This window comes from Onychomys torridus, chromosome 21 (assembly GCF_903995425.1).
Source record: "Onychomys torridus chromosome 21, mOncTor1.1, whole genome shotgun sequence".
NCBI lineage: Eukaryota > Metazoa > Chordata > Mammalia > Rodentia > Cricetidae > Onychomys > Onychomys torridus.
In genome coordinates this window covers 33,550,313-33,574,626 of record NC_050463.1, presented here as the reverse complement: position 1 = coordinate 33,574,626, position 24,314 = coordinate 33,550,313, and the positions used below count along the sequence as shown (strand labels likewise).

The 24,314-nt window shown below is 47.5% G+C and overlaps 1 protein-coding gene across 2 annotated transcripts in view; it reads left to right on the top strand.

Moving 5' to 3' along the window:
* Positions 1-24,314, top strand: part of Dpysl5 (dihydropyrimidinase like 5) — an 86,410-nt gene that overhangs the window by 28,219 nt on the left and 33,877 nt on the right. For both annotated transcript variants that reach the window (XM_036170961.1, XM_036170960.1), the window contains exon 2: positions 6,644-6,908. In XM_036170961.1, the coding sequence (XP_036026854.1) occupies positions 6,648-6,908 (261 nt within the window). In that variant the 5' untranslated portion in view covers positions 6,644-6,647. The remainder of the gene's footprint in view (positions 1-6,643; positions 6,909-24,314) is intronic.

The window sequence follows — 24,314 nt, the reverse complement described above, 5'->3', positions numbered from 1 at the left end:
TGGCTTTTTTTCTTCTTCTGTGATCACCTAGTTGTCATTGACACTAAGGAGTGCTTGCCTCTCTCAGAGGAGCTGCCGGGACTTGGCTGATGGCAGTGCAGAGCTGCAGGGCCACCTGTCATTACCTATATGTCTTACTTGGATATCCTAAATATTCTACATGGTTTTAGTTTAATGCTGGAGGTGGAACCCAGGACCCACTTTTTGTTTGTTTGTTTGTTTGTTTGTTTTTGTTTTTCGAGACAGGGTTTCTCTGTGTAGCTTTGCGCCTTTCCTGGAAATCTCTCTGTAGCCCAGGCTGGCCTCGAACTCACAGAGATCCACCTGGCCCTGCCTCCCAAGTGCTGGGATTAAAGGCGTGAGCCACCACTGACCGTCCGACCTCCCACATCTTAAATGCATGTTCTACCACTGAGCTGACCCCATAAATATCATTTAAAATCTACTCAATTGTTGATACAATTATTAAGAATTAATTATAAAATTTTATTGTGTTTTATATTAGTTAAGTACTATTTTATGCTTTCTAAATTTAGAAATCAATTTACTTTAAAAAAAAATTGGGACTAGAGAGATGGTTCAGTTGTTAAGAGCACTGGCTGCTCTTCCAGAGGACCCAGGTTCGGTTCCCAGCAACCCACATGGCAGCTCACAACTGTCTGTGACTCCAGTTCCAGGGGACCTGATGCCTTGTTCTAATGTTCATAGACACCAGTCATGTACATGATACACAGACAGACAAACAAGCAAAACACCCACATATCTAAAATAATTTACCATATTTAATTTATTAACTTAAACTTCGGCATTCCCCACTTGCCTCCAAGTTTCCGACTCTGCTTTTCATGATCTGTTGAAGCTTTGATTTGTTGTTACGTTTTTAACTCAAAAGCAAATCCTTTCCTGAGGGGCTCGAGGGTGCTGGTCAACTCTCCCAGTACGCCCCGCCCCCTCTTTTTTTGGTTTTTCAGTGTCAAGATCAAACCAAGGGTCTCACATACTAGCCAAGCTCTACCATGGAGCCACACCCTGGAGAAAGCTGCTAAATACCACCATCTCACTGTTGCTTTCTTTTGTGCTGATTAGAAGGAAAAATAGCTGCAGGTTTTTCTGCTCATGTTATTCAGAAACAGCTGTCGATCCCAAGGCAAGTGGTAACTACTGAACTTGACACCAGCCAGCTCATGTCGGCTTCCGAGCGCACCAGCTTCATTCAGCCCCCAAATTGCCACCCAGCCAGCAGTTGGGTTAGTTTAAATGCCACGGGAATGTCTTGCCTTTTATTTATTTTTTTAATGTCTTAGGGTCAAGTTATATGGCAAGCCACATTCACTATCCCCACCCCACCCCGCATCTCCCCCCACTCCTTCTCTCTCCTCACTTTGCAAAAACAGAAGCAGGCTTTATGAAGACTCATCACAGAAAAGTGAAGAAATCAAGCGAAAGAGACACACCCCAGAGTGGGCAGGGTTCCCAAGGGAGGAAACAAGTCCCCACACACTTTGGTGCGGATTCGCTCAAAAGAGGAAATGGGAGCCAACCCGTGCCTGTTAAAAATAGGAATCTATGTCTTAAAAACCAATGCCGAGATCGTGTTGAGGCCCTGGTGCGGGAAGGGGCCCCGTTGCACCCCTGTGCCCGTGCAGCCCCCAGCTGAACTGCTGCGGGGGAGGGCAGGCCAGCTGTGCGGGACAGACTGTGCAGGCTTCCCTTGTCTGGCGCCTCCCCACAGGCCCGGGGAGCTGGGAAGGTGATGACAGCAGACATTTCCAAAATGCAGGCTCGGGGTCGGCAGAACACCGCCGCCTCCTTCGAGGAGTCCGGGGTGTGTGCCTTTCGTGGCTGCTGCCTTAACCTTGACTGTCTCTGTCGGCAGGATGCTCCCAGGGCAGATTCTGCATTAGCAACGCCCACCTGGAGCTTCCAAGGGGCGGGGCTTCTGCTGTTCAGCAAGACTGTTGCTGGATAGCGGTAATTGTTGCTATTTTCAACCTGAAGAGGCTCTCTCTGGAAGACCTCGCTTCCTGCTCACAGCGTTGCCTCCCGCCCAGAAAGCCCGGATCCCAGCAGGACATGTCCCCTCAGCACTAACCCGGGACCTGAGTGAGGAAATACAGACACCAGGCCACAGAATCAGGAAATCTGGGGATGCAAGCTGTGTGCAGTTAGATAGATCTTGGCACATCAAGATGCGCACCATCTTGCTTTTGAAGGCCTCACTGCTCATGAATAAATTTTAGAATTTTTCAGAAGCCTCAGTTTGCAGGGGAACACCACCCTTGTCCCTCCTGGAGAATCCTTTGTTGATAAAAGTCTGGAGACTGGAGAGAAAGTCACACTAAACTGGACAATAGGCGCAGTTCTGGAATAACATTCTTTATTCCTTCTAATGGCCTTAACTATCTGGCATTTTTTAAAAATCATTTCTGCCCGAGACAGACATGTGTTCTGAATTCTTTTGCCCACATAGACAAATGACCATCTGATGAAAATTTTTGTTGTTGTTAAACGTATGGGCCAGAAGCCTCTAAATGAGGTGACGTTTATTTCAAGGCCCAGTTGTCCCTTAATGATGATTTAATTATAATGCTCATTGCGGTCTAATGTGATGTTTAGTCTCTTCAGACTGACAGAAGGGAGAAGCAGGATTTGGTGATTTGACAGTTCTGAAGCCTGGGAGTGCTGAGGTCAAGGTACCCACTGATTTGGTTTTTGAGGAGGGTTCAATTCCTGGCTTTGGGGGGCAAATGCGTTTATGTTGTATCCTCCTGGGGAGGAGAGAGAGCGAGATATCAGACTCCTGCTTCTTCTAATAAAGATGCTAATCCCACCGTTAAGGGTCTCACCTTGTAACCTAATTACCTCCCAGAGGCTCCGTCTCTAAGTACCATCCATAGCCCCGAGGAGTCAGGTTTCAGGCTTAGGAGGGAGACACACAGCATTCACTTTGTTGTGTGTAACGAACCTGTGGGCCAGATATGGGCTCTGTCTTTGCAGTTACAGCGTGACTGGGGCATAAACTGGGTGATCTGGTAAAAATCAATACTAACATTCTGTACAGTGTCTGTGTTCTTTTGATTGGAATCTGCTGACTAGAATGCTGCCTGGACCAGCTGTCTCCACCAGAGCAGAGGGACAGAATAGACAGGGGCATTGATGGTGGCGATAAAGAAGATTGGAAGGGTATGACAATTGATGGTGCTAAAGAGAGTATATTACAATTGCCTTCAAACCTCTCCCTTTTGGACCAGCATATCCACGCAGACTCCATTCTGTCCCAGACCCTTCCATAGGCAGACACCTGGCAAAGCTGTGGGGAGATGCCAGGAACACGCTTCTTTTGTTTAGTTCAGCAGAGCTGAGCAGGGCAAGCCTTAGGAACAGGTGCTAATGAGGTTACGGGGGAGGTGAGAGGCATAATGAATGTCAACAGCCCCCAGCAGGGGGACCTAGAAGGGCTTGGCATCTTGGCGACACAGACTTGGAAATGTGGAAACCTGTGGGAGGATCCTGATGTCAGAAGGCTTCCCTACCATCACTGAAAAGCTGCTCTCCCCCATGCCAGCTCTGGTCTGACAGGCTGGGAAAGGCACCCAGTTTAAACCAGTATCCGCCAGTGTTTATCTCTTTACCTTACGGTGCGTCTGCAAAGTGGTTACCCATGTCTCCCTCACACAGTAGGCTGGATTTCCTCAGAGCAGACCCTGGATCTTATCCACAATTGTGTCTAGTAAAAAAAGGAACAAAATTATGAATGATTTCAGTATTGCATTTAAAGAAATAGTCTCCAGATGCTTGAGCAGGGATGTGTTAAACAACCTTGCCTCGGTATTATCTGAACAGGCAGGGCAGGTTGAGGGTGTTCCAGGATAACCATCCACTGTGCCAGGAGGAACCGGGAGTCAGGATGGTGCTTACGGAATTGGGTCCAATCCTGCCTCAAGGCTAGGCTGTGGTTAATACCTGGATGGCTCCACTGGGCAGCTGTAGATCTAGGAGCTAGCTCATCCCACTTCCATATTGGTAGCATAGCTTAAGGCTAAGAGTGTGTGCATTCGTATTTGTATGCCAAGGATGCTGTAACAAAATGTCACAGACTGGGTGGAGTAAATAGTGAAAACTTAACTTGCTTCTAGTTCTGAGGCTGGAACTAGTCTAATTTGGGGAGGGCCTAGCTGGTAGATGGCTACCTTCTCAGTGTTTTCATATGGATTTCCACGTTTATTTATTTATTTTTTTAACATTCTTAGAGAGAAAAAGAAGGAGAAAAAAATTGACCATCTGGTCTCTCTTGCAAGGGCACAAATCCCATCAGGTCAGGGTTTCTTCATTCTATTTATAACCTCATTTAACTTTAGAGATTCATCTGCAGATACAGCCCCCTGCCCCTGCAGGATAAGGCTTTGGCATACACACTCAGGGTGCGGAGATGGAAGGGGGCAGATGAAATCCTGAGTAAATACATGTTGTTGACACCAAGATGGCCATATCAAGGACCCCAATGCCTCAGGCTCTCGGAAATGGCAAGGCCTTCCCGAGGTCTGTGTGAGGATGTTGATGGTGTGTGAAGTGTCAATCACAGCTCCCTGCTCCTGTGGATAAGTAAGGAGTGAGAGAATTTCCCCCTCAGTGGTTCTAAGTGCAGTCCAGCCTGATTATCCAAGGCTGGCCCAGCCCTGTTAGGATGGTGTCTCCAGACCGGGGAGAATGTAGGATTACCTGCTATTCTTTGGGGGAGCTGTCAGGGCTACATTTGCCTTCAGGGATTCCAACTGGGAAGTTAAGTGTTTAGATGGGCAGCCCAGAGAGAAGGGAGGGTATGCTGGAGACCTCTGAACAGCGATGGCTCTTCTGAGAAAGGAGGGCATGGCCCGAGTCGAGTCCCACCAGCTGGCCTGGATCACCTTACATCCCTCCTGGCTCTCTTTAGGGGAAAAAAAAAGCTTTCAAACATCAGTTGAGCACATTGGTGCCAGCCTTTAGTCTCTGGAGGCAGAGGTAAATAGATCTCTGAGAGTTCAAGGCCAGCCTGGTCTACATAGGAAATTCCAATTCAGCCAGTGCAACAAAGGGAGACCCTCTCTCAAAACAACAACAAAAGCCCAAACAACAACAAAAAAACAAGCAAACATAGGAACCTTTGGATTGATTATAAGAGCAATACAAGTTTACTTTCTAACGTTTCGAAACCACTGGACCTATGACGAGTATGGCAATCACCTGGGCCTCCAGGGCTGAGATCCCACTCTTAACTTCCCTTCAGCTGGCCCACCCTGAATCTGACGTGCATCCCTTCCCCTGGAGTGTGTGGCCTTTAAAACTTGCCCGTCCTTTCAAAACACCTGTGCCCCTCGTGTTCAGCGGAGGCTAACCCTTCATGCCATGTCCCCCCTTCACTGGGTTGCCCAGAAGGGGCTGAGCTCATGATGTTCATGACCCGACAGTCACTGCTACTATTTCCACTGGGGACAGTGATCTTGGCTTTTGATTCCAGTGGCAGAGCTCAGAGCAGGAGCCCCTGTAAGTCATTTCTGCCTCATCCTTGCAGGTTCCCTGCCTCACACGCATGCGCTGTGAGCGCCAAGGCAAACCAGCAGTGTCCTTTAAAACAGGAATATGAGTATGCGGCAGCGTCCCAATAGATGGGAGCCTTAAAGCTGCTTGGAAAGGCCAGGTTATATATCCGTACCTCCTCCCCTCTGCCCTGCCCCTACCATTATCGTCATACTTGAAACTCCAATACTTGGGAGGTAGATTGGAAAGAACAAAGTTCAAGGCCAGCCAGGACTACAGAGGGCTATATAAATTCAGACAGAGTTTTGGAAAGGTAAGAAGTGACGTCTCAGGCTGGGAAAATAACTTGGTCAATAAAGCGCCTGCATACACACATGGGGACCTGAGGTCAGTCTCCAACACCCACGTGGAAAGCTGGGTATGGTGGTACACCCTGGGGATCCCAGAGCCCGACGGCAGAAACAGGAGAATCCTGGGGCCTGCTGCCAGCCAGCCTCGCCTAACTGGAAAGCTCTGAATCCGGGTGAAAGGGCCTTTCTCAAGAAACTCAGTAAATGGGGCTGGAGAGATGGCTCAGCAGTTCAAAGTTCTAGCTATTCTTCCAGAGGACCTGGGTTTGATTCTCAGCCCCCATATGGTGGTTCACAATTATCCTTAACCCAAGTTCTGTGAGATTCTGATCTTCTTGGGCACCAGGCACACACATGGTGCACATCCGTGTATGTAGGTAAAATATTCACACGCATAAAATAAATAAACCTACGAATAAACTTAAAAAAAAAAAGACAGCAACGCCTGAGGGGTAACACCCATGGTTGACCTCTGACCTCCACATGTGTTTACACCCATGCATGGGTACTTGTATGCACCTAAAAGTGATGTTTCTGTGGGCCCCAGGCCCCCAGCTTCTATATTAATACCATTGTATCATGATTCCCGATAAGAAGCCACTGTGAGATCAGGGAAAGGCTTGTGATCGAAGCTTCCCGTAGGACCAATATTTTTCAGGCTACCCCGTCTGTATTCCCTGGCTGTGAAATTGAGCTCTGAGAGAAAGGAGTGGGTTTCAGTGCCTCTGGAGTGTCACTGTATGAAGTGACCGTAACCAGATTCCACTTACCTTCCACAGGAACATGCTTGCCAATTCAGCCAGTGTGCGGATTCTCATCAAGGGAGGCAAGGTGGTGAACGATGATTGTACCCACGAGGCAGACGTCTACATCGAGAACGGCATCATCCAGCAGGTGGGCCGTGAGCTCATGATCCCCGGAGGGGCCAAGGTGATTGATGCCACCGGGAAACTGGTGATCCCTGGGGGGATTGACACCAGCACCCACTTCCATCAGACCTTCATGAACGCCACGTGTGTGGACGACTTCTACCATGGGACCAAGGTAATGCTCCTTTGTGCCCAAAGTCACTTTTTCTTTGTTGCTTTATCCTGTTTTGGGGACTGCTCCAGATGAGACCCACGTGAACCAATACTTCCCAATATTCACAAGGGCTGGAGAGATGGCTCAAAACCCCCATGGTCCAGCACCCTAAATTCCCCAAGCTCAGGACTCTCCCTGTGAGATTCATTCTCTGGGGGCTCCAGTGTTCCTGCTGCTAAGCAGTGACTGACAGGTCCCCCAAATCCATCCTGAGGATTCTAGCTGAGGCTTGAGGGACAAGAGAGGCTGGGCTCTGGGGAGACATCCCTATAGGTTTGTCCATCCAAAGCCTATGGAGGTCTCCCTAGGGTGAAGACACACCCACTTGTGAACCCCGAGGGTCACACATCACAAGAGCCACAGCCTAGCCTCTGAGGTAAGATGTTTCCTGGCTCTGAGGACTGCCTCAGCCTGGGGAAGAAAAGGCAGCAGACAGTCTGCCATCTCCTCTGAGAACCACCCTGCATTCTGCAGGTCACGCTGCATTGGTTAAATAGGAAACCCATCCTCATAAACCTGGGGTCCTTTGCAGGATGCTGTGGTGGCACTTGGGACTTTTCTTTAAAGTGTGTCTGGTCACCACCCTGAGCATTAAGGCCAGGCCTGTTTTGTTTGTGGTTATTCTCTTTCTTTTCAGTTTTGCAAGGCAGGGCTTCTCTTTTCGGTTTTCCAAGGCAGGGCTTCTCTGTGTAGCCCTGGCTGTCCTGGAACTCGCTCTGTAGACCAGGCTGGCCTTGAACTCAGAACGATATGCCTGCTTCTTCCTCCTGAGTTCTGGGATTAAAGGTGTGCACCACCGCTGCCTGGCTGTTTGTGGTTATTTTCATTGCCCATTTTATTAAGGTACAGTGTACACACAGAGACATTCACAGGCACCCAGAGTCATCACACTTGAACATGCTCTTGTTACCAGCTCCCTTTTAATGAACCAAGACCCAGAAGCCCTGCCCAGTCTCCATCAAGGGTAACCACTATCCTGACTTCAAATACTACAGATCTTTTTTTCTTCTGGTTTTTCGAGACAGGGTTTCTCTGTGTAGCTTTCCTCTGTGTAGCCTTGGCTGTCCTGAAACTTGCTCTGTCGCCCAGGCTGGCCTCGAACTCACAGAGATCCACCTGCCTCTGCTTCCCGAGTGCTGGGATTTAAAGGCATGAGCCACCACTGCCTGGCTGAGATTTTTTTTAATATAACAGTGAAGTCTTCACAAATTATATAATTCACTATGTGAAATATGCACGGGGGTGGGGGACACATCTGTGATCCCCGAACTTGAGAGACTGCAGTTGTGGGGGGGGATTGTCAAAAGTTTGAGGTCAGACTGGGTTCAGCCAGGGCTACATAGAAAATGTCTCAAAATGAATACACGAATAAATAAAACCGAAGCAGTTGAGTTGATGTTTTTTAGTGTATTTGTTATAGATTGGCTTTGAGTATTTAACCTAAGGTTCTTTATGTCAATGAAATCCACTAGTTCTTTGACTCAAAACTTCTTGCAAGTTGCTGCATGTTGTTGTCTGTTGAGGGTCCTGGCTTCGTGGCATCCACCCTGCTGTCAGTGAACATCTGTTGCTCTGGATGTGTCTGTGACTGTCTTTTGGCAAGACCGTATGTACACAGTGCTGTGCATATCCCTGGGGATAGAACTGTCAGGTCAAGGTATGTTTCACAGACAGGTTCAGCACTTGTAGACACTGCCCAGTAGCTTCCAAACTGGTTAGGTCAACTTCAACCCTGGCAGGTAGTGTGGAAGGCACGATGATTAACATTGACATGGCCGCTCCAGGCTTGGGGCCCCTTCTGTAGGATGCTCAGGCCTTGAACCAAAAATCACAGCTTGCTAGTTGCTGCCCCTACTTTTGCGAGACCTTTAATCCTGAACCGGATGCCACCCTGTCACTATGCTTTCTGCAGCCTCGCAGAGGTCGGAACGGCCCTCTCTGTCCTCTTTTCCACACTGACTGGCCAGGGCCTCATTAGCCAGGAGTGACAGGTTTTCCCCTGAGAGCCTCCAGCTCTTTATAACTGATCAAGAGTTCTGTGCACGGCTCTCTGTGCAAGGTGGAAGGGAACCCTTGATCTTTTCCAGCCTGTACATCCATTAGGACAGAAAATACCAGAGAACATCCAAAGGCCTCTGTGGGATTAAAGGCCCCGGTTCTGCGGGTGTGGGCTGCTGCAGACACCCCCACTCTGTGTAATGGGAATTTAAATTGTAGACACCCCCTCCCCCAAGCCATCTCCTGATGACAGCGACACCTATAAATGGATGTGTGTCTGTGTCTATGTGTCCATGTGTGGTATGCATGTAGAGGTAAGAGGATGACTTGGGTTCTCTCCATTACATGGGTTCTGGCGTTGGAAATTACGTTGCCAGGATGGTGTAGCAAATATCTTCCCCTGATGATCCATCTCACTGGCCTCTAAATGAATTTTTTCCATCCATCTCCTAAGCCAGCCTCTATGCCCCAGCCTTCCTATGGTCCACCGTTTAGGTAACAAAGGCCCCGACCTCCTCAGAAGTTCTGCTTCAAGCCTCCCAAGAAGGGACCACTTCCCTGGCCTCTCCTTCACTGACCCCCACACCTCCCCTCCAGTTGCCGCTCTTACGGCAAAATTCCGATTCCCTGTCTCAATTAGTCCCTAGTAGACAGCTGCTTCCCTGCTGACACTGACTGACAGGGACCTGTGGGTTTAATTCTATTTATTTATTTATTTATTTATTCATTCATTCATTTTTATTTTTAGTTTATCATTTTATTTTATTTATTTATTTATTTATTTTTGGTTTTTCGAGACAGGGTTTCTCTGTGTAGCTTTGCGCCTTTCCTGGAACTCGCTCTGTAGCCCAGGCCAGCCTCAAACTCACAGAAATCCACCTGCCTCTGCCTCCTGAGTGCTGGGATTAAAGGCGTGCGCCACCACCGCCTGGCTCCTGTGGGTTTAATTATGCCAACGTGGCCTTCATGCAAAGGCTGTGCACTCCAGATAAACGGCCACCGATCTGCTTAGCTCGCACCAGGAAAGATTCATTGACTCTGAGTTTACAATAGAATCACCGCCTGGAGGAATAGCTCCTGTGTGATTGGCCAGCAGAGCAGAGAGAGATTGAATTGCATCACTTCTTGAGTGTGGGTTCCTGGCAGACCCACTTGGGTCTTGAACCCTGCACCTCCATGCCCTCCTCAAAGTTTGCATGCTTGATGTTTGGAGACCAGCCATCAGGCTTAGGGGGGGAAAAACATAGTTGAAAGCCTGGCTTTGCCAGGAGCATCTGGGTCTCTATTGTGCTGGGACTGAGAAGAATTCTCTGCAGCACTGTAGCAAGCCAGCGGCAGGCTCTGCCTTGCTCTCCCACTCACAGCTCCGACACTTGAGTCACTATTCTCCTGCCCGCCTGCCCCAGGCACCGCCTCCCCCACACCACTCCAACCTACAAGCTTCTCCTCCAGCGGGACCAACTACTTAGAGTAATCCAGATCCCACTCCGGAAGGCTGTTTCCCACTGTGGGGAGGCAGAGGTAGAGAAAGAAACATCCAGTGGCCCAGTTGTGTTGGCTAAGGGGGTGGGATCATCCTCTTTGTGTGTACCTCATGTGGTGCCACCAAGAATAGTCACATGGGTGCTTGACTGATGTCACTCAGTGGTTCTCATGGCCAGGTGAAATAATCAGTATCAGTTATTTTATTATAAAAATGTGTGTGTGTGTCCATCTCTCTGTGTGTGTATGTGTGTGCGCGCGTGTGTTTTGCCTACATGTATGTCTGTAGATCCCCTGGAACTGGAGTTAAGGATGGTTGTGAGTTGCCATGTGGGTACTGGAAATTGAACCCGGGTCCTTTGGAAGAGCAGCCGGTGCTCTTAACTCCCCAGTCCAAAATCCATTTTTAATAGGTTTTTAAATAGGCACCAGCCTCTTCACTAACATGCTGGAAGATGGGCAGACTTGTACCACTGTCAGACGCATCCTGTATGCCTCCCATACTTCCTCCAAAAACTATTAGAAGGACCACGGCCTAGGCAGGCTGATGGTTGTCAGTCCTTGGAAGCAACTTTTGTTAGAACCACTTGGGGAGTTTTTAACAGATGCCAGTATCAGCCCCTAGCCCAGACCAATTAAATCAGGCCTGCCCCCTTCCTCATCTATATTTTATTTTTCAAGGTACCCTGGTGATTCTAACCACTGGCAGGAAGACTGTTTGGGAACTTTCTTGGCTGTTGGGAATGGCGCTGTGCCTTGGCTGTACTATGATGCCCATCTGACTGGTCCCCAACTTAAGTGCCAAGGCTGACAGCTGAATTCCATTTGATAGCATAGCCTGCTTGCCAATCTTATTTGCATCTGTTTTTCCACTCACATTCCAGGCTCCTGCACACGGGCTCCCAAATCCTAGCCTAAGCCTGCTGCCCCTGTACTTTCTGAGTGCCCCTGGCATCATATTCTACTTTTCTCTATGTGCCCTGCAGAAATCATCATAGAGAAGTGGGCCACTGGTAAGAGTAGTCATCAAACAGAATAGTGGCTGAGACCGACCCACTTCCTGGAGGTCCCAGAGACAATCTCCTTCCTGTGCCGAGGGCTATCCCATCACAGAGACCACCTTTCCTTAAAAAGTCAGCATCGAGAGATTTTTACAGTCAGCCTATCGGGGAGGGGTGCTTGTCAGGTGTGGGATAGGTCTGGGGCTGTTAAGTGTCATATTCTTCCCCCAAAGGAGGGTCCCCGCCTTCCCTTTCCATCTCTCACTACAGAGCCTATCTGGTAGGGTCCTGAGATCTAGATCCAGGCTGTACTTCATAAATGAGCTCCCTGGGATGTTCAGCCTTGTCAACATCATTCCCAAGGAACCCGTTGGCCCATTGGGCAGGCTGGTTTTGCCTCTGAAGTTTGCTCTCTTGAAATTAAACCTTTTAAATGGCGGGGCGGTGGTGGCGCACGCCTTTAATCCCAGCACTCAGGAGACAGAGCCAGGCGGATCTCTGTGAGTTCGAGGCCAGCCTGGGCTACAGAGTGAGATCCAGGAGAGGCTCAAAGCTACACAGAGAAACCCTGACTCAAAAATAAACAAAAAACAAACAAACGTTTTAAATGGCTGCTTATCGCCTTTCTTTTTGCTTTGACCCCAGTGTCTAATTCCAGCTAAAATAATGTTTCTAGTCTTTAAGTACTGCAGTGACGCTTCCTGCCTGTGGGAATCCAGACTTGCATGGTCTTCTTCATTAACTGACGTTCCTAAGTTCACGTATTTCCTCATCCCTGTACAAAGCTGGGTGAGACCTTTGAAGTCATGTAATTCTCTTCCCTGTTGGAATGTATCACCACCAACCCCCCACACCTGCCCAGTCCCAAAGCTAATTGAATCAGAACATGGGTTTCTCAGAATTATGTCTTGTTTGTTTTTGTTTTGTTTTGTTGTTTGTTTTGAGACAGGGTCTCACTATGTAACCCTGGCTGTCCTGGAACTCATTATGTAAGGAAGGCTGGCCTTGGACTCACAGGGTTCTACTTGCCTCTGCCTCCCGAGTGCTGGGATTAAAGCTGTGCACTACCACACCTGGTGGAACTGGGTCTTTTTTTCAAAAACTCTCTCGGGAACTCCTTAAACCGTTAGTGGTTCTCAACCTGTGAGTTGTGACCCCTTTGGAGTCAAAGTACTTTTCCACAGGGGTTATATGTCAGACATCGTGCATATCACATGTTTACATGACTTCATAACAGGAGCAAAATTACAGTAATGAAGTAGTAACAAAACAATTTTAAGGTGTGGGTCATCGAAATATGAGAGTGTATTAGGCCGCAGCATTAGGAAGGTTGAAAACCACTGCGTTAAACAGTGTACAACCTTAAGACCCCTTAGTTGACCACACCCAAATAATTTTCTTGGCACTCCATGCATTTTAAGTTGTCTGGACCAGAGAAGGATGTCACAGAACTGGCCCACGAGACAGAAGCTGTTGAGCCCTCCACCACCCAAGATGGCAGCCTGCCTGATTATCCCCGTGTTGACGACCATGTGGATGTCAGCACTTTGGGACAGGACAGGTCATACCATTCTAAATGGTGACAAGGTGGTACACAGCTAATACTTCACCCAGCATTTGAGATGCTCCAGACAGGGTTTACTTCTTCAACCCTAGATCGTCTTCCAGTGTCTTTGGTTTCCTGAGGAAAGAGCCATTCACTCTGGCTTTACCATGGAAGTGGTCTACGATCTTTTCTTTAGAGATGTATTTTATTTTTATTATTTGTATATGTGAGTGTGCGCACGCGCGCATATATGTGCACATGTGTGTGATGCTTGCCGAGGCCAAAAGAGAACACAGGATCCCCTGAACTGGAGTTACAGGTAGCCGTAAGCTACTGGATGTGGGTGCTGGGAACTGCATGCAGTCCTCCGCTAGTGGGCAAGCACTCTTAACTCTGACCCCTCTCCTGCTCTTCTGAATACCCTTGCTGCCTGTGTCTCTGGCTCTGCCGCCATGGCACCTTCCCCAGCCTTCTTTGGGCGTCATCCCCCATCTCTCAGCAGTTGCTGCTGTGCCATGCTGCCCTCCTCTCTAGCCCGGCTGTGCTGGTTGGGATCAGCGTAGCTCAGCCCCTTTCTGCTTTGCTGTCTAGCAAAGGTCGAACCAGCAGAGTTCTGTGAGTGCGTCACGGTATGACTCTCCCTTCCTAGGCACCTGAAAGAAGCTCCATGCCCCTCCCCGATGGCGCCTAGTCCACTTACAAAGAATATGTTAATTTTCTGTGTAACTAATCACTGTATTCGTCGTTATTTGCAATAGCCATTTATTAGCTGTTTAGTAGGTTGGAGATTTGGGTACAGGTCCTCTGCCACCCACAGTCTCACAGGCTATCATCAAGGTGTCCCTGGAGTTTGGGGCGTTCTGACCCTAGTGGTAGGGTTACATTTCTTGCAGTTGGAGGAAGCTGAGGTCCCTGTCCCCGTTGGCTCTTAGCCGAGGGCTGATCTCGGCTCCTTAGTGGCTGCCCGCAATGCCTTGCCTCATACCCCACTCATCTTCAAAGCCCCTCTTGTCTCAAATCGCCCTCTGCCATCAAATCCCTAGCCAGAATCTCTCCCATCAAGATAAGCCTTGACCCGGGATAGGTTCACCTAGTTAACTGAGGTCCACTTAAGGAGTTTGCTTCCGCCGGGTGGAGGTGGCCCACGCCTTTCATCCCAGCACTCGGGAGGCAGAGGCAGGCGGATCTCTTTGAGTTAGAGGCCAGCCTGGGCTACAGAGTGAGTTCCAGGAAAGGTGCAAAACTACACAGAGAAACCTTGTCGAGTGAGTTGGCTTCCTTTCTGGAAGACAGCATACTGTCTTGTTCACTGGGGCCCTTCCTTCTCCACGGCAGGGTGTGTGTTACTGTGAGTTCACTTATAATTTTCCCTGATGTACCAGGTGTTACATACACAATCACAGCTGTTCTAACTCCATTCCACCCTCCACTCACCATTTCGTTAACTACTTAAGCTTCTTAAAGAGTCCACCCCTGGGCTGGGGAGAAGATGGCACAGTGGACAAAGTATGAGGACCTGACTTTGATCCTCAACACCCACATGAAACCCAGGCACAGCAGCACAAACTTGTAACCCCACTGCGGGGGTTGGTCACATGGACCCTGAGAGGTTGCTGGCCAGCCAGTCTATCCAAACGGCAAGCTCCAGGTTCCTCCAGGTTCAGTGAGAGGCCCTGTCTCAAAAAATGAGGTAAAGGGCAATAAAGACAGACACTCAACACCAACCTCTGGCCTCCACCCGGATGAGCACACTGGCACACACTCTCATGTACACAAGCATGCAGCACACAGACATAAATAGATAAGTATGGTTGTACAAATACATTTCAAAACTTTTTAATTAGATTTATCCATTCATCGCTTCTTGGCCTTTTGGCTAAGATCAGGTGCCGATTTATTCATGTTTTTATGTGTGAGGGTTTTACCTGTTATGTTTGTTTGGGCGCCATGTACATGGTTGGTGCCCGAGGAGGTCATTGGATACCCTGGAACTAGAGTTGCCATCCCAGTCCACCTGTACCCTCGCTCGGTACCCCAGTGTCACACTTCCTACGGTGACTTCAGGCCCAGCCTCGTCATCGTTATTCTGGGCTCTGAGATTGCTTCCTGAGTTAAGTCTCTCCCTCAGCCAGGTGGAAGACTCTGAGGGCCAGAGACCATGGTTTATGTGTGGCCTGTGATTGCCCGAAGGCTCTCACAACTGACTGTCAGCTCAGTGTCGCAGTCAGGAGCGGAGCTGAGGCCCGCTGCCCAAGCTTGAATGTCAGCTTCACCTCCACAGACTGTGGTTTGCACAAGTTAGTGTCTCCTGGTCGCTCGATGTCCTTATCTGGAAAGCAGATTATTAATGGCCCTTCATTCGTATTTATTGAGTTACTATCTGTACAGAACTTAAAACAGCACTTGATGCTTATTAAGCATTAAATAAGCATTTGTTAAATGCATATATTGATTGTGTTGACTAAAGGCAGGGCCTTAGAAACCTGTTTGTGGCTGGGCAGTGTTGGTACATGCCTTTCATCCCAGCACTCAGGAGGCAGAGGCAGGAGGATCGCTGAGTCCGAAGCCAGCCTGGTCTATAGAATGAGTCCCAGGACAGCCAGAGAAAACTTGTCTCAAAATAAATAAATAAATAAACAAACAAACAAATGAATAAGTAAATAAATAAAAAGAAAGAAAGCCTACTGTGGTGAGCTCTCATGTGCATTAAAGCCATGGGCATCAGTTATGAACTGAAAATTTGGATTCCATTTCTACTGTTAGGGTACCTTGCTTAACAAAACCTTGCTGGCAATTTTCAGTCTGCCTGTACTTTGATTGGCAGCCCCAAATAGAGGAAGGCCAGGTTGGTCCTTCGTAGAACAAGTGTAAGGGAGATCTGTCATTTCTTATTTCAGTTTTTACATCTATGATTGGAAAGGACCCTCCTTTGCTGACCTCCGCCCTGCTTCCCAGAATAAAGGGCGTTTGCAAAGAATTTATCAATACAGAGATGACTGCATTTTGAAATCTGGAGACCAGAATAGAGCTTAACACACCCATGTGCATCTTAAAAGACTTCCAGACCCAATACATGAAGCTCTGTGTTTTCCACTTGGCCTCAGACATTTTAGAAAGAAGAGCTGGTGATATGGTTCATGCTTGCCGCCAGAGTTCAGTCCCTGAGACCCACACGGCAGAAGAAAGAGAGAATTGACTCCCAAAAGTTGTCCTCTCACCTCCAGGCATGTGCCATGGCACTGCACACACACACACACACACACACACACACACAAAAAAAAAAAATACGATTTTTTTTAATTTAAAAAGAAGGCAATTGTGTGTGTACTCCAGTGATCCCTGCTGCATACAAGTGATGCTGTTTCTTATTTATTCTTTCCTTCAAGCCTTTATATTTTTACTCTTTGTTAGTATATATTTTTCGATATTTCAAAAGAGATTTTATGGGGTGTGTGTGTGTGGTATGTGTGTGCATGCACATATGTGGATGTGTGTTCATGTGTATGCATGTACACCCACCCATCCGTGTGCATTTGGAGGCCAGAGAGGAGGATGCCAAGGGTTCTTCTTTATTGCTCCCCACCTTATCCCTTGAGACAGGGTCTGTCACTTTTGACTAGGCTGACTGGACAGCAAAGTCCCGGGATCCCTCTGTCTCCACTTCCCACCCCTGGGGTGATAGGCACATGTAGCAATGCCTGATTTTTACATAGGTGCTGGGGGTTTGAACTCAGGCCCACATGTTTGCATGATAAGGACTCTACACACGAACCCACCTCCCCAGTTCCCCAAAAACATTTTAATGTGGTCTTGTGCAAAACTTCAGAAGCACTCAGTTGCAAGTTTCTGCCCTCCCAAGCCTTGCTGGGGTTCCCTCTGGAGTTGCCATATTCCTGTATTGAACATTCAGTGCATATCTTAGAATGGCCATGCATGTAGACACTGACTCTATCCCTGGGGGGTTCCAGTCTTGCTTTTCTGTTTCCACGGCCAACAGTGTTATCCTCTCCTTTAGAACTCTTATTTACAGTTGTTTCTTTGTTTTGTTTTGTTTTTCTTTTTCTGAGCTGAGGATCGAACCCTGGACCCTAGGCGAGCACTCTACCACTGAGCTAAATCCCCAACCCCTAGAACTCTAATATTTAAAGGCTAGGAACAATATAGCTCAGTTGGTAGAGTGTTTATCTAGCATGCATGAGGCCCTTGGTTCAATCCTTAGTACCACATAACCTGGCCGTGGTGGGCAATGCTTGCAATCCAAGCACCTGGAAGGTAGAGGCCGAAGGATCCAGGAATTCAAGGTCAGCCTCAGCTGGGTAGCTGGTTTGGAGCCAGCTGGGCTTCATGAGACCCTGCCTCACCAACAAGACAAGACAAGACAAGAAAAACAAGACAAGAAAAATCTTCAAAGCTAGAGGATGCTTACCTAGTGACTATAAAAGATAAGAATGTGACCTGGCTACAGGAACAGCTTTCTCACTTACCAGTACTTAGCTCTGATGCAAGCTTTATTCACGCCTCTAGGCATCCTTGTGGTCACACATCTCCACACACAGTGACAGACCTGGAAAACAACATTAGAGTGAATTCATTCGACCTCTAGCCACAAATTGCTTTTCCTGTTCAGATTTAATTAATATTTTCAATTAATATTTAAGAATTCAAAGAAGCTTGCTATCTTATTGGTGAGCTCTAACCTTGGGGAGAGCCTGTATAGAAAGTAACAGTTATGATTAGGTACTTGGGGCTCCCCGTTTTTTCCCCTCATCAATGTCTTTAAAATAACTTGGGCTGGAGAGGTGACTCAGCCGTTGGGAGCATTGGATGATCTTCCAGAGGTCCTGAGTTCAATTCCCAGCAACCACATGGTGGCTCACAACCATCTGTGATGAGATCTGGCGCCCTCTTCTGGCCTTCAGTTGTACATACAGGCAGAACACTGTATATATAATAAATCAATCTTTAAAAAATAAATAACTTGGGCTGGAGAAATGGTCCAACAGTGAAGAGCATTTCTGAGTCTTGCAGAAGACCTGGTTCTGTTCCCAGCACCCATGTGCCCACTCATAACCATTTAAACTCCTGTGCCAGGGGATTTGATGCCCTCTCTGCCTCTGCCTGTGCTGCGTGCACTTGAAGCACAGACACACCCCACAGCGAAGTAACATAAGCATACAATAAAAATAAACAAGTCTTTAAGAAAAGAAAACACACCTGGCGGTGGTGGCCCACGCCTTTAATCCCAGCACTCGGGAGGCAGAGGCAGGCGGATCTCTGTGAGTTCAAGGCCAGCCTGGGCTACAGAGAGAAACTCTTGTCTTAAGAAAAAAGGAAGGAAGGAAGGAAGGAAGGAAGGAAGGAAGGAAGGAAGGAAGGAAGCTTAATAAATAGTATATATCAGTGTATAATAAGCTACATATTTTTATTTTTATTTTTTGGAAATCAAAATATATCCTTTTCTGTAATTGTTGCTGTGTGTGTGTGTGTGTGTGTGTGTGTGTGTGTGTGTGTTAATAAATACAACCTGCTCAGTCCTTATAGTGTTACTTGTATGTATATGGTTTTAGAACTGTCTATTTAGTATAGGATAACCAAATAGAAGCTACACATAAAAAAAAAATTTATTATATACACAGTGTTCTGCCTGCATGCCAGAAGAGGCACCAGATCTTATTACAGATGGCTGTGAGCCACCATGTGGTTGCTGGAAATTGAACTCAGGACCTCTGGAAGAGCAGCCAATGTTCTTAACCTCTGAGCCATCTCTCCAGCACCAAAGCTGCACATACAGTTTAGTACCTTTTGATACATGTATATACTGGCATGGCATCCTAGTTAATATAAAAAACATCTGCTATCCCCTCCCAGAGTTTCTTAATATCCTTGTAATCTTGCCAACTACTTCTGACCTCCCAGGCTCCCTGTCGATATGGGTTAGTTTGTATTTCCTAGCATTTCTGTATATATGGGATGATAAAACACATATCCTTACTCTCCCCCTTTTTTTAAAATCTGCTTTCTGGCTTTTACTATTAAGCTTGTACTATTAGCTATTAGTTATCAATCGCAGATGCTACTGGGAACTTCTGTGTCTGTGTGTTCGCATGGACATGAGCTAACATTTCCCTTTGCAAAGTACCTAGCAGCGAATGTCTCAGTCACACTGTGGGTGTATGTTTGGCTTTTTAGGAAATCGTCAAACTGGTTCCCACGCTGATTGCAACAGTTTATCCCTCTCACAGATGCTCTGCCTCTTCGCAGTCAGTCATCACGGTCCTCTTGTTGAATTTTAGCCTTGGACTATATTCCCTAATGACTGTGTCTGAATATTTTTCCATGCTCATTTACCTGTGTGTGTCTTTGGTGAAGTGTCTGATGCCTTTGCAAGTTTTTGTTGTTGTTGTTGTTGTTTGTTTTTTGTTTTGTTGTTTTTGTTTTTGGTTTGGTTTGGTTTTTGGTTTTTGAGACAGGGTTTCTCTGTGTAGCTTTGGCTCCTTTCCTGGAACTCACTCTGTAGCCCAGGCTGGCCTCGAACTCACAGAGATCCACCTGCCGCTGCCTCTGCCTCCCCAGTGCTGGGGTTAAAGGCGTACACCACCACCGTCCAGCCCTTTTGCAAGTTTTAATTGTGTTATTGGAGCGTGATTCTTATCGGGTTGTAAGAGATGTTTATGTGGTCTAGTTCTTAGATATATGCTTTGTAAATATTTTCCTCCGATTGCTTACTTAATCTTAACAGTGGCTTTTATTTAATTTATTTGTTGTGTGAGTGTGTGTTTGTAAGCACAGGCACATAATTGCCACAACACTCATGTGGAGGCCAGAGGACAACCGTGGGTGGCGTCAGTTCTTGCTTTCTATCTTGTTTGAGACAGAATCTCACTGGTAGCCCTGGCTGGGCTCAAACTCACCACACAGACCAGATTGGCTTGGAACTCACAGAGATCCACCTGCCTCAGCCTCCCAGATGCTGAGAATTAAGGTGTGCATCACCACAGCTGGACGACACAAGAGTTTCTTTTGTTTCTGATGCATCCACGGAGCTGGCTGGCCCTGGACGTCTGGGGAGCCTCCCTTCTCTGTCTCCCATTTTCCCTGTACAAGCTTTAGGATTACAGATGTATCTGACTTTTATGTGGGTTCTGGGGATTCGAACTCAGGTCCTCATGCTTAGACAGCAAGCACTTTTCTCACTGAGCCATCTTCCAGGCCTCTCAGCAAGACTTTTAAAGGGCAAAAGTGTTTTATTTTCAAGTTCTATGTGTCAATTTCTTTTTTGTATTCATTTATTTGTTTTGGAATCGGGACATTTTTATAAAATCCACGCTCAGTAAGGTTTTCTCCTGTATTTTTTTAAGGTATTATTTTTATTTTATGTGTTTAGGTTTTTCTCCTGTGTATTAGTTAGGGTTCTCATTGCTGTGAAGAGACACCATGACCACAGCAACTCTCATAAAGAAAACATTTAATTGAGATTGGCTTGCTTACAGTTTCAGAGGTTCAGTCCATTATCATCATGACAGGGACCATGGCAGCATGAAGGCAGACATGGTGTTGGAGCTGAGAGTCCTACATCTTGCAGGCAACAGGAAGTCAACTGAGACACCAGGCAGTATCCTGAGTGTAGGAACCCTCAAAGCCCGCCCCCACAGTGACACACTTCCTCCAACAAAAGCCACACCTCCTAATAGTGCCACTCCCTATGAGACTAAGGGGGCCAATCAATTAAATCCAAACTACCATACCTTGCATGTATATATATATGTGTGTGCCACGTTCATGCCTGGTGCTCAAGGAAGCCAGAAAAAGACACCAGATTCCCTGAGACTGGAGTTACAGATGGGTGTGAGCCACCATGTGGGTGCTGGGCACTGAACCCAGGTCCACTGGAAGAGCAGTCAGTGCTTAACAGTTGAGCTGTCTCTCCAGCTCTCCTATATTTTCTTTTAGTCTATTTTTTGCTGCTTGAACTAAATGCCACAAACTTTGTAAAGAATAGAGGCAGATCGGCACATGGTTCTGGAGGTTAGGAATTCCAAGAGCATGAAAGCCGTCACATGGCAAGAGAGGGCAGTTGTGCCGGACTGGTCACTCAGACTGTCTTTAAAAAGCCACTGTTGTTAACGTGGGGACCCTAGCTTCATGACTCTATTGAGTCCTAATGTATTTCCCAGAGGCTCCACCTCCGAAACCACCAACATAGGAATTTAGGGATTACACTTGTAACATGAACTTTTCTTGCTTGTCCTGTAAGACAGGGTCTTGGGTCTACAGCACAGGCTGGCTTTGAACTCTCAATCTTCCTGCCTCTGCCTTCCAAGTCCTGGGATCATAGGCATGCACCACTACACCTGACCAGCATGTGTCTTTGGAGAGACACACTCAACTTGTGAGGGTTTTCTTGGGTCATTTTAGCCTCATATAAGTAGACATTTTTATTTTATTTTTTATTACTTTATTTTATTTTATTTTATTTTATTTTATTTTTTGAGCTGAGGATCAAACCAAGGGCCTTGCGCTTACTAGGCAAGTGCTCTACCACTGAGCTAAATCCCCAACCCTGCCATTTCTTTTTAAAGATTTATTTATTATATGTACAGTGTTCTGTCTACATATGTGCCTGCATGACAGAAGAGGGTGCCAGATCTCATTACAGATGGTTGTGAGCTACCATGTGGTTGCTGGGAATTGAACTCAGGACCTCTGGAAGAACAGCCAGTGCTCTTAACCACTGAGCCATCTCTCCAACCCCAAGTAGGCCATTTTATGTGACCATTTTAGGTTAACTTTTCTGCACAGCACACAGTAGGGGTTGGTAATCAGGTTTCTTATACATGGCTTTCAAGGTGCCCCAGCCCATTTATGTAAAAGATTATTTACCCCCTGTTAAAAGTCAGCCGATCACAGATATGGGGGCCTGGCTCTGGTGTGTGTGTGTGTGTGTGTGTGTGTGTGTGTGTGAGAGAGAGAGAGAGAGAGAGAGAGAGAGAGAGAGAGAGAGAGAGATCCTTCACCAATTTGTCTGTCTCTACACCAGAACCACACACTTGGTTATTGCAGCTTTAAGGAAGTTGGTCAGAGCAGGTAGCACTAATCCGTCTAATTCTGACCCTCATTTTCAAAGCTGCCTTTGCCCATCCACATACACGAAAGGCGCCATTTTTAATGCAGGCTCTGAACCGTTAAGAACTGTGAACTGAGAGTATAAGCCAGGCACCTGGCAAACTGTCTTGGTCTCTAGCACAGTTCCTCCCCAAGTACATAATTAATCTAGAAGTAATCCTTTTTATTCTTTTGGAGACAAGGTCTCCTGTAGCCCAGGCTAGCCTTGAACTCACTGTGTACCTGAGGGTGACCTTCTGAGCCTTCTGCTGTACCTCACATGTGCGAGGATTCAGGCATGTGCCAACAGGCTTGTTTGTCATGGTGCTGGCCATTGAACCCAGGCCTTTGTGGTATGCCAGGTGAGCTCTCCACCAACCGCTACATTCCCAGACCTTTTAAGTTCCTTACGTTACTCCCAGAGAAATAATAATAATAAATCATGATATGATTATAGATAGCGATGTAAATGGATGTATGGCTTTTGTATAACCTGGTTCCGGTTTGAAGTGTGGAAATATGACAGCTCCCTATGTCCTACATGCAGGGCCCGTGGGTCGGCTAGAGGATCCCGAGCCAACTAGACAAGGGTAACTTCCCAGACTGAAAGTCTAAGCACTGTCGGGTTCCCAGTGTGATCCATTTCCCATCAGGCCTTGGGGAAGCTTCTCTCTTCTTGCTTGACTCTCCCTTTGCAAGACGTAACACACACTTGGACTTCCGTCTGTCATCTCTAAGCCCCAGACTCAGTGGCCCTGAGGTGGTCTGTTTGCCCTGCCACATAAAAAACACAGGGGCATATTCAGCGCCCAATAGGATCTGGAAGTATGTAGCTCCCCCCAGGACCTGAGGCTTTCCCCCTGCATCCTCTTGTTTTGAGAGCGGGGCTCCTGACCCCATGTCTGAGCCGTCAGGCTGTGAACTCCCTTCTGCCTGTCCAGCAGGCACCTGATTTGGCCATCAGAAGCCTGCTCAGGCAGACATTGCGATCTGTCCTTCCTGGGTGGGAGGCTGGGCCTCAGAGGTTACATCACTTGCCAGGTGGGTAAATGCAGGGCAGGCCTGACATCCTTCCTTAACAGCTTCATGGCGTTGTTACCACTTAGCCACGGGACTGAATGAAGGTCCCGGTGTCCTTGAAACAGACGAGGCACAGAGAGCAAGGGGGGTTACATGTACTTCTTTCTGACCTGCTGCTGGTCATCCCTCCTCTCGGGCGTCTGTGGACAGCCTGGGCTTTTTACTAAGCATCCGTGTGGTCTGCTGGTCTGTCAACTTGCCCACTTTGAGATTAGGAGGGGCTCAGCGGAAGAGCAGGGTGACAAAGGGTCTGTCTGTGCCGCTCCACTTTAGAGCCGTTTCGACAGGCCCCTTGGCTTCTGGAGCGCTGGCAGCCGAGTTCCTTCTGCCACACAGCTCCCTTTGAGGATCATCTCCGGTCTCCATGGCAACTGCATGTCGAGAGACAGTCTGTGACACGCTGGGGCTTTGTATTAAACACAATGAATTTAAATCGGGTGCTCGGCTGTGAAGATAATCATTCTGGATCAGAGCGAGGCCCCAGGCTCCTCATTTCATAATTTTAAATGTTGGTACAATTCTCGCTGTTAGCCCTGTAATTCAAGCCCCAGCCACACAGCTAGGTCTCCTTTCCTTCACACTCTGCCATTCTTGGAATTTTGGAAGTGGGGAGCCCCTCGGTCATGCAGGGAGGGCTAGCTTGAGCTGAGGGGTAACTAAACTGGAAGGAGTCTGGAGCTGTGGTCAGATGGGCTCTCCTTCAGTTTGCCTGTGTGGTGGCCTTGAAGCCCCACTATAACCCCTAGCCTACAAGAATTTTTAAAAATTGCCCTGGTAAATATACCTAACATAAATCTTCCCACTTTCACCGTGTCTAGGTATATCATTCTGTGGGATTCAGGCACGTTCATTTGGACACATGGCCACCAATGTGTCCAGAGCATTTAGTCTTAATTGCAGGTCCACACCACTAACCCCTGTCCCCGCTTTCCTCCTTGACACTACCATTCTGCCTTCTGTGCCTGTGAGTGTGCCTACTCAAGTTCTGCGTTTGAGTGGCATGGGACAGTGCTCGTCCCTCGCGGCTACTTTCCCTTAGCTCAATGCCTTCCAGGTTCATCCGGGTTGTAGCATGTCAGACTACTCCGTTGTGTGCATAGACCACATGTTCTTATCCACTCATCTGTGACGGTGGATGGAGTCTTAGGTTACCTCCAT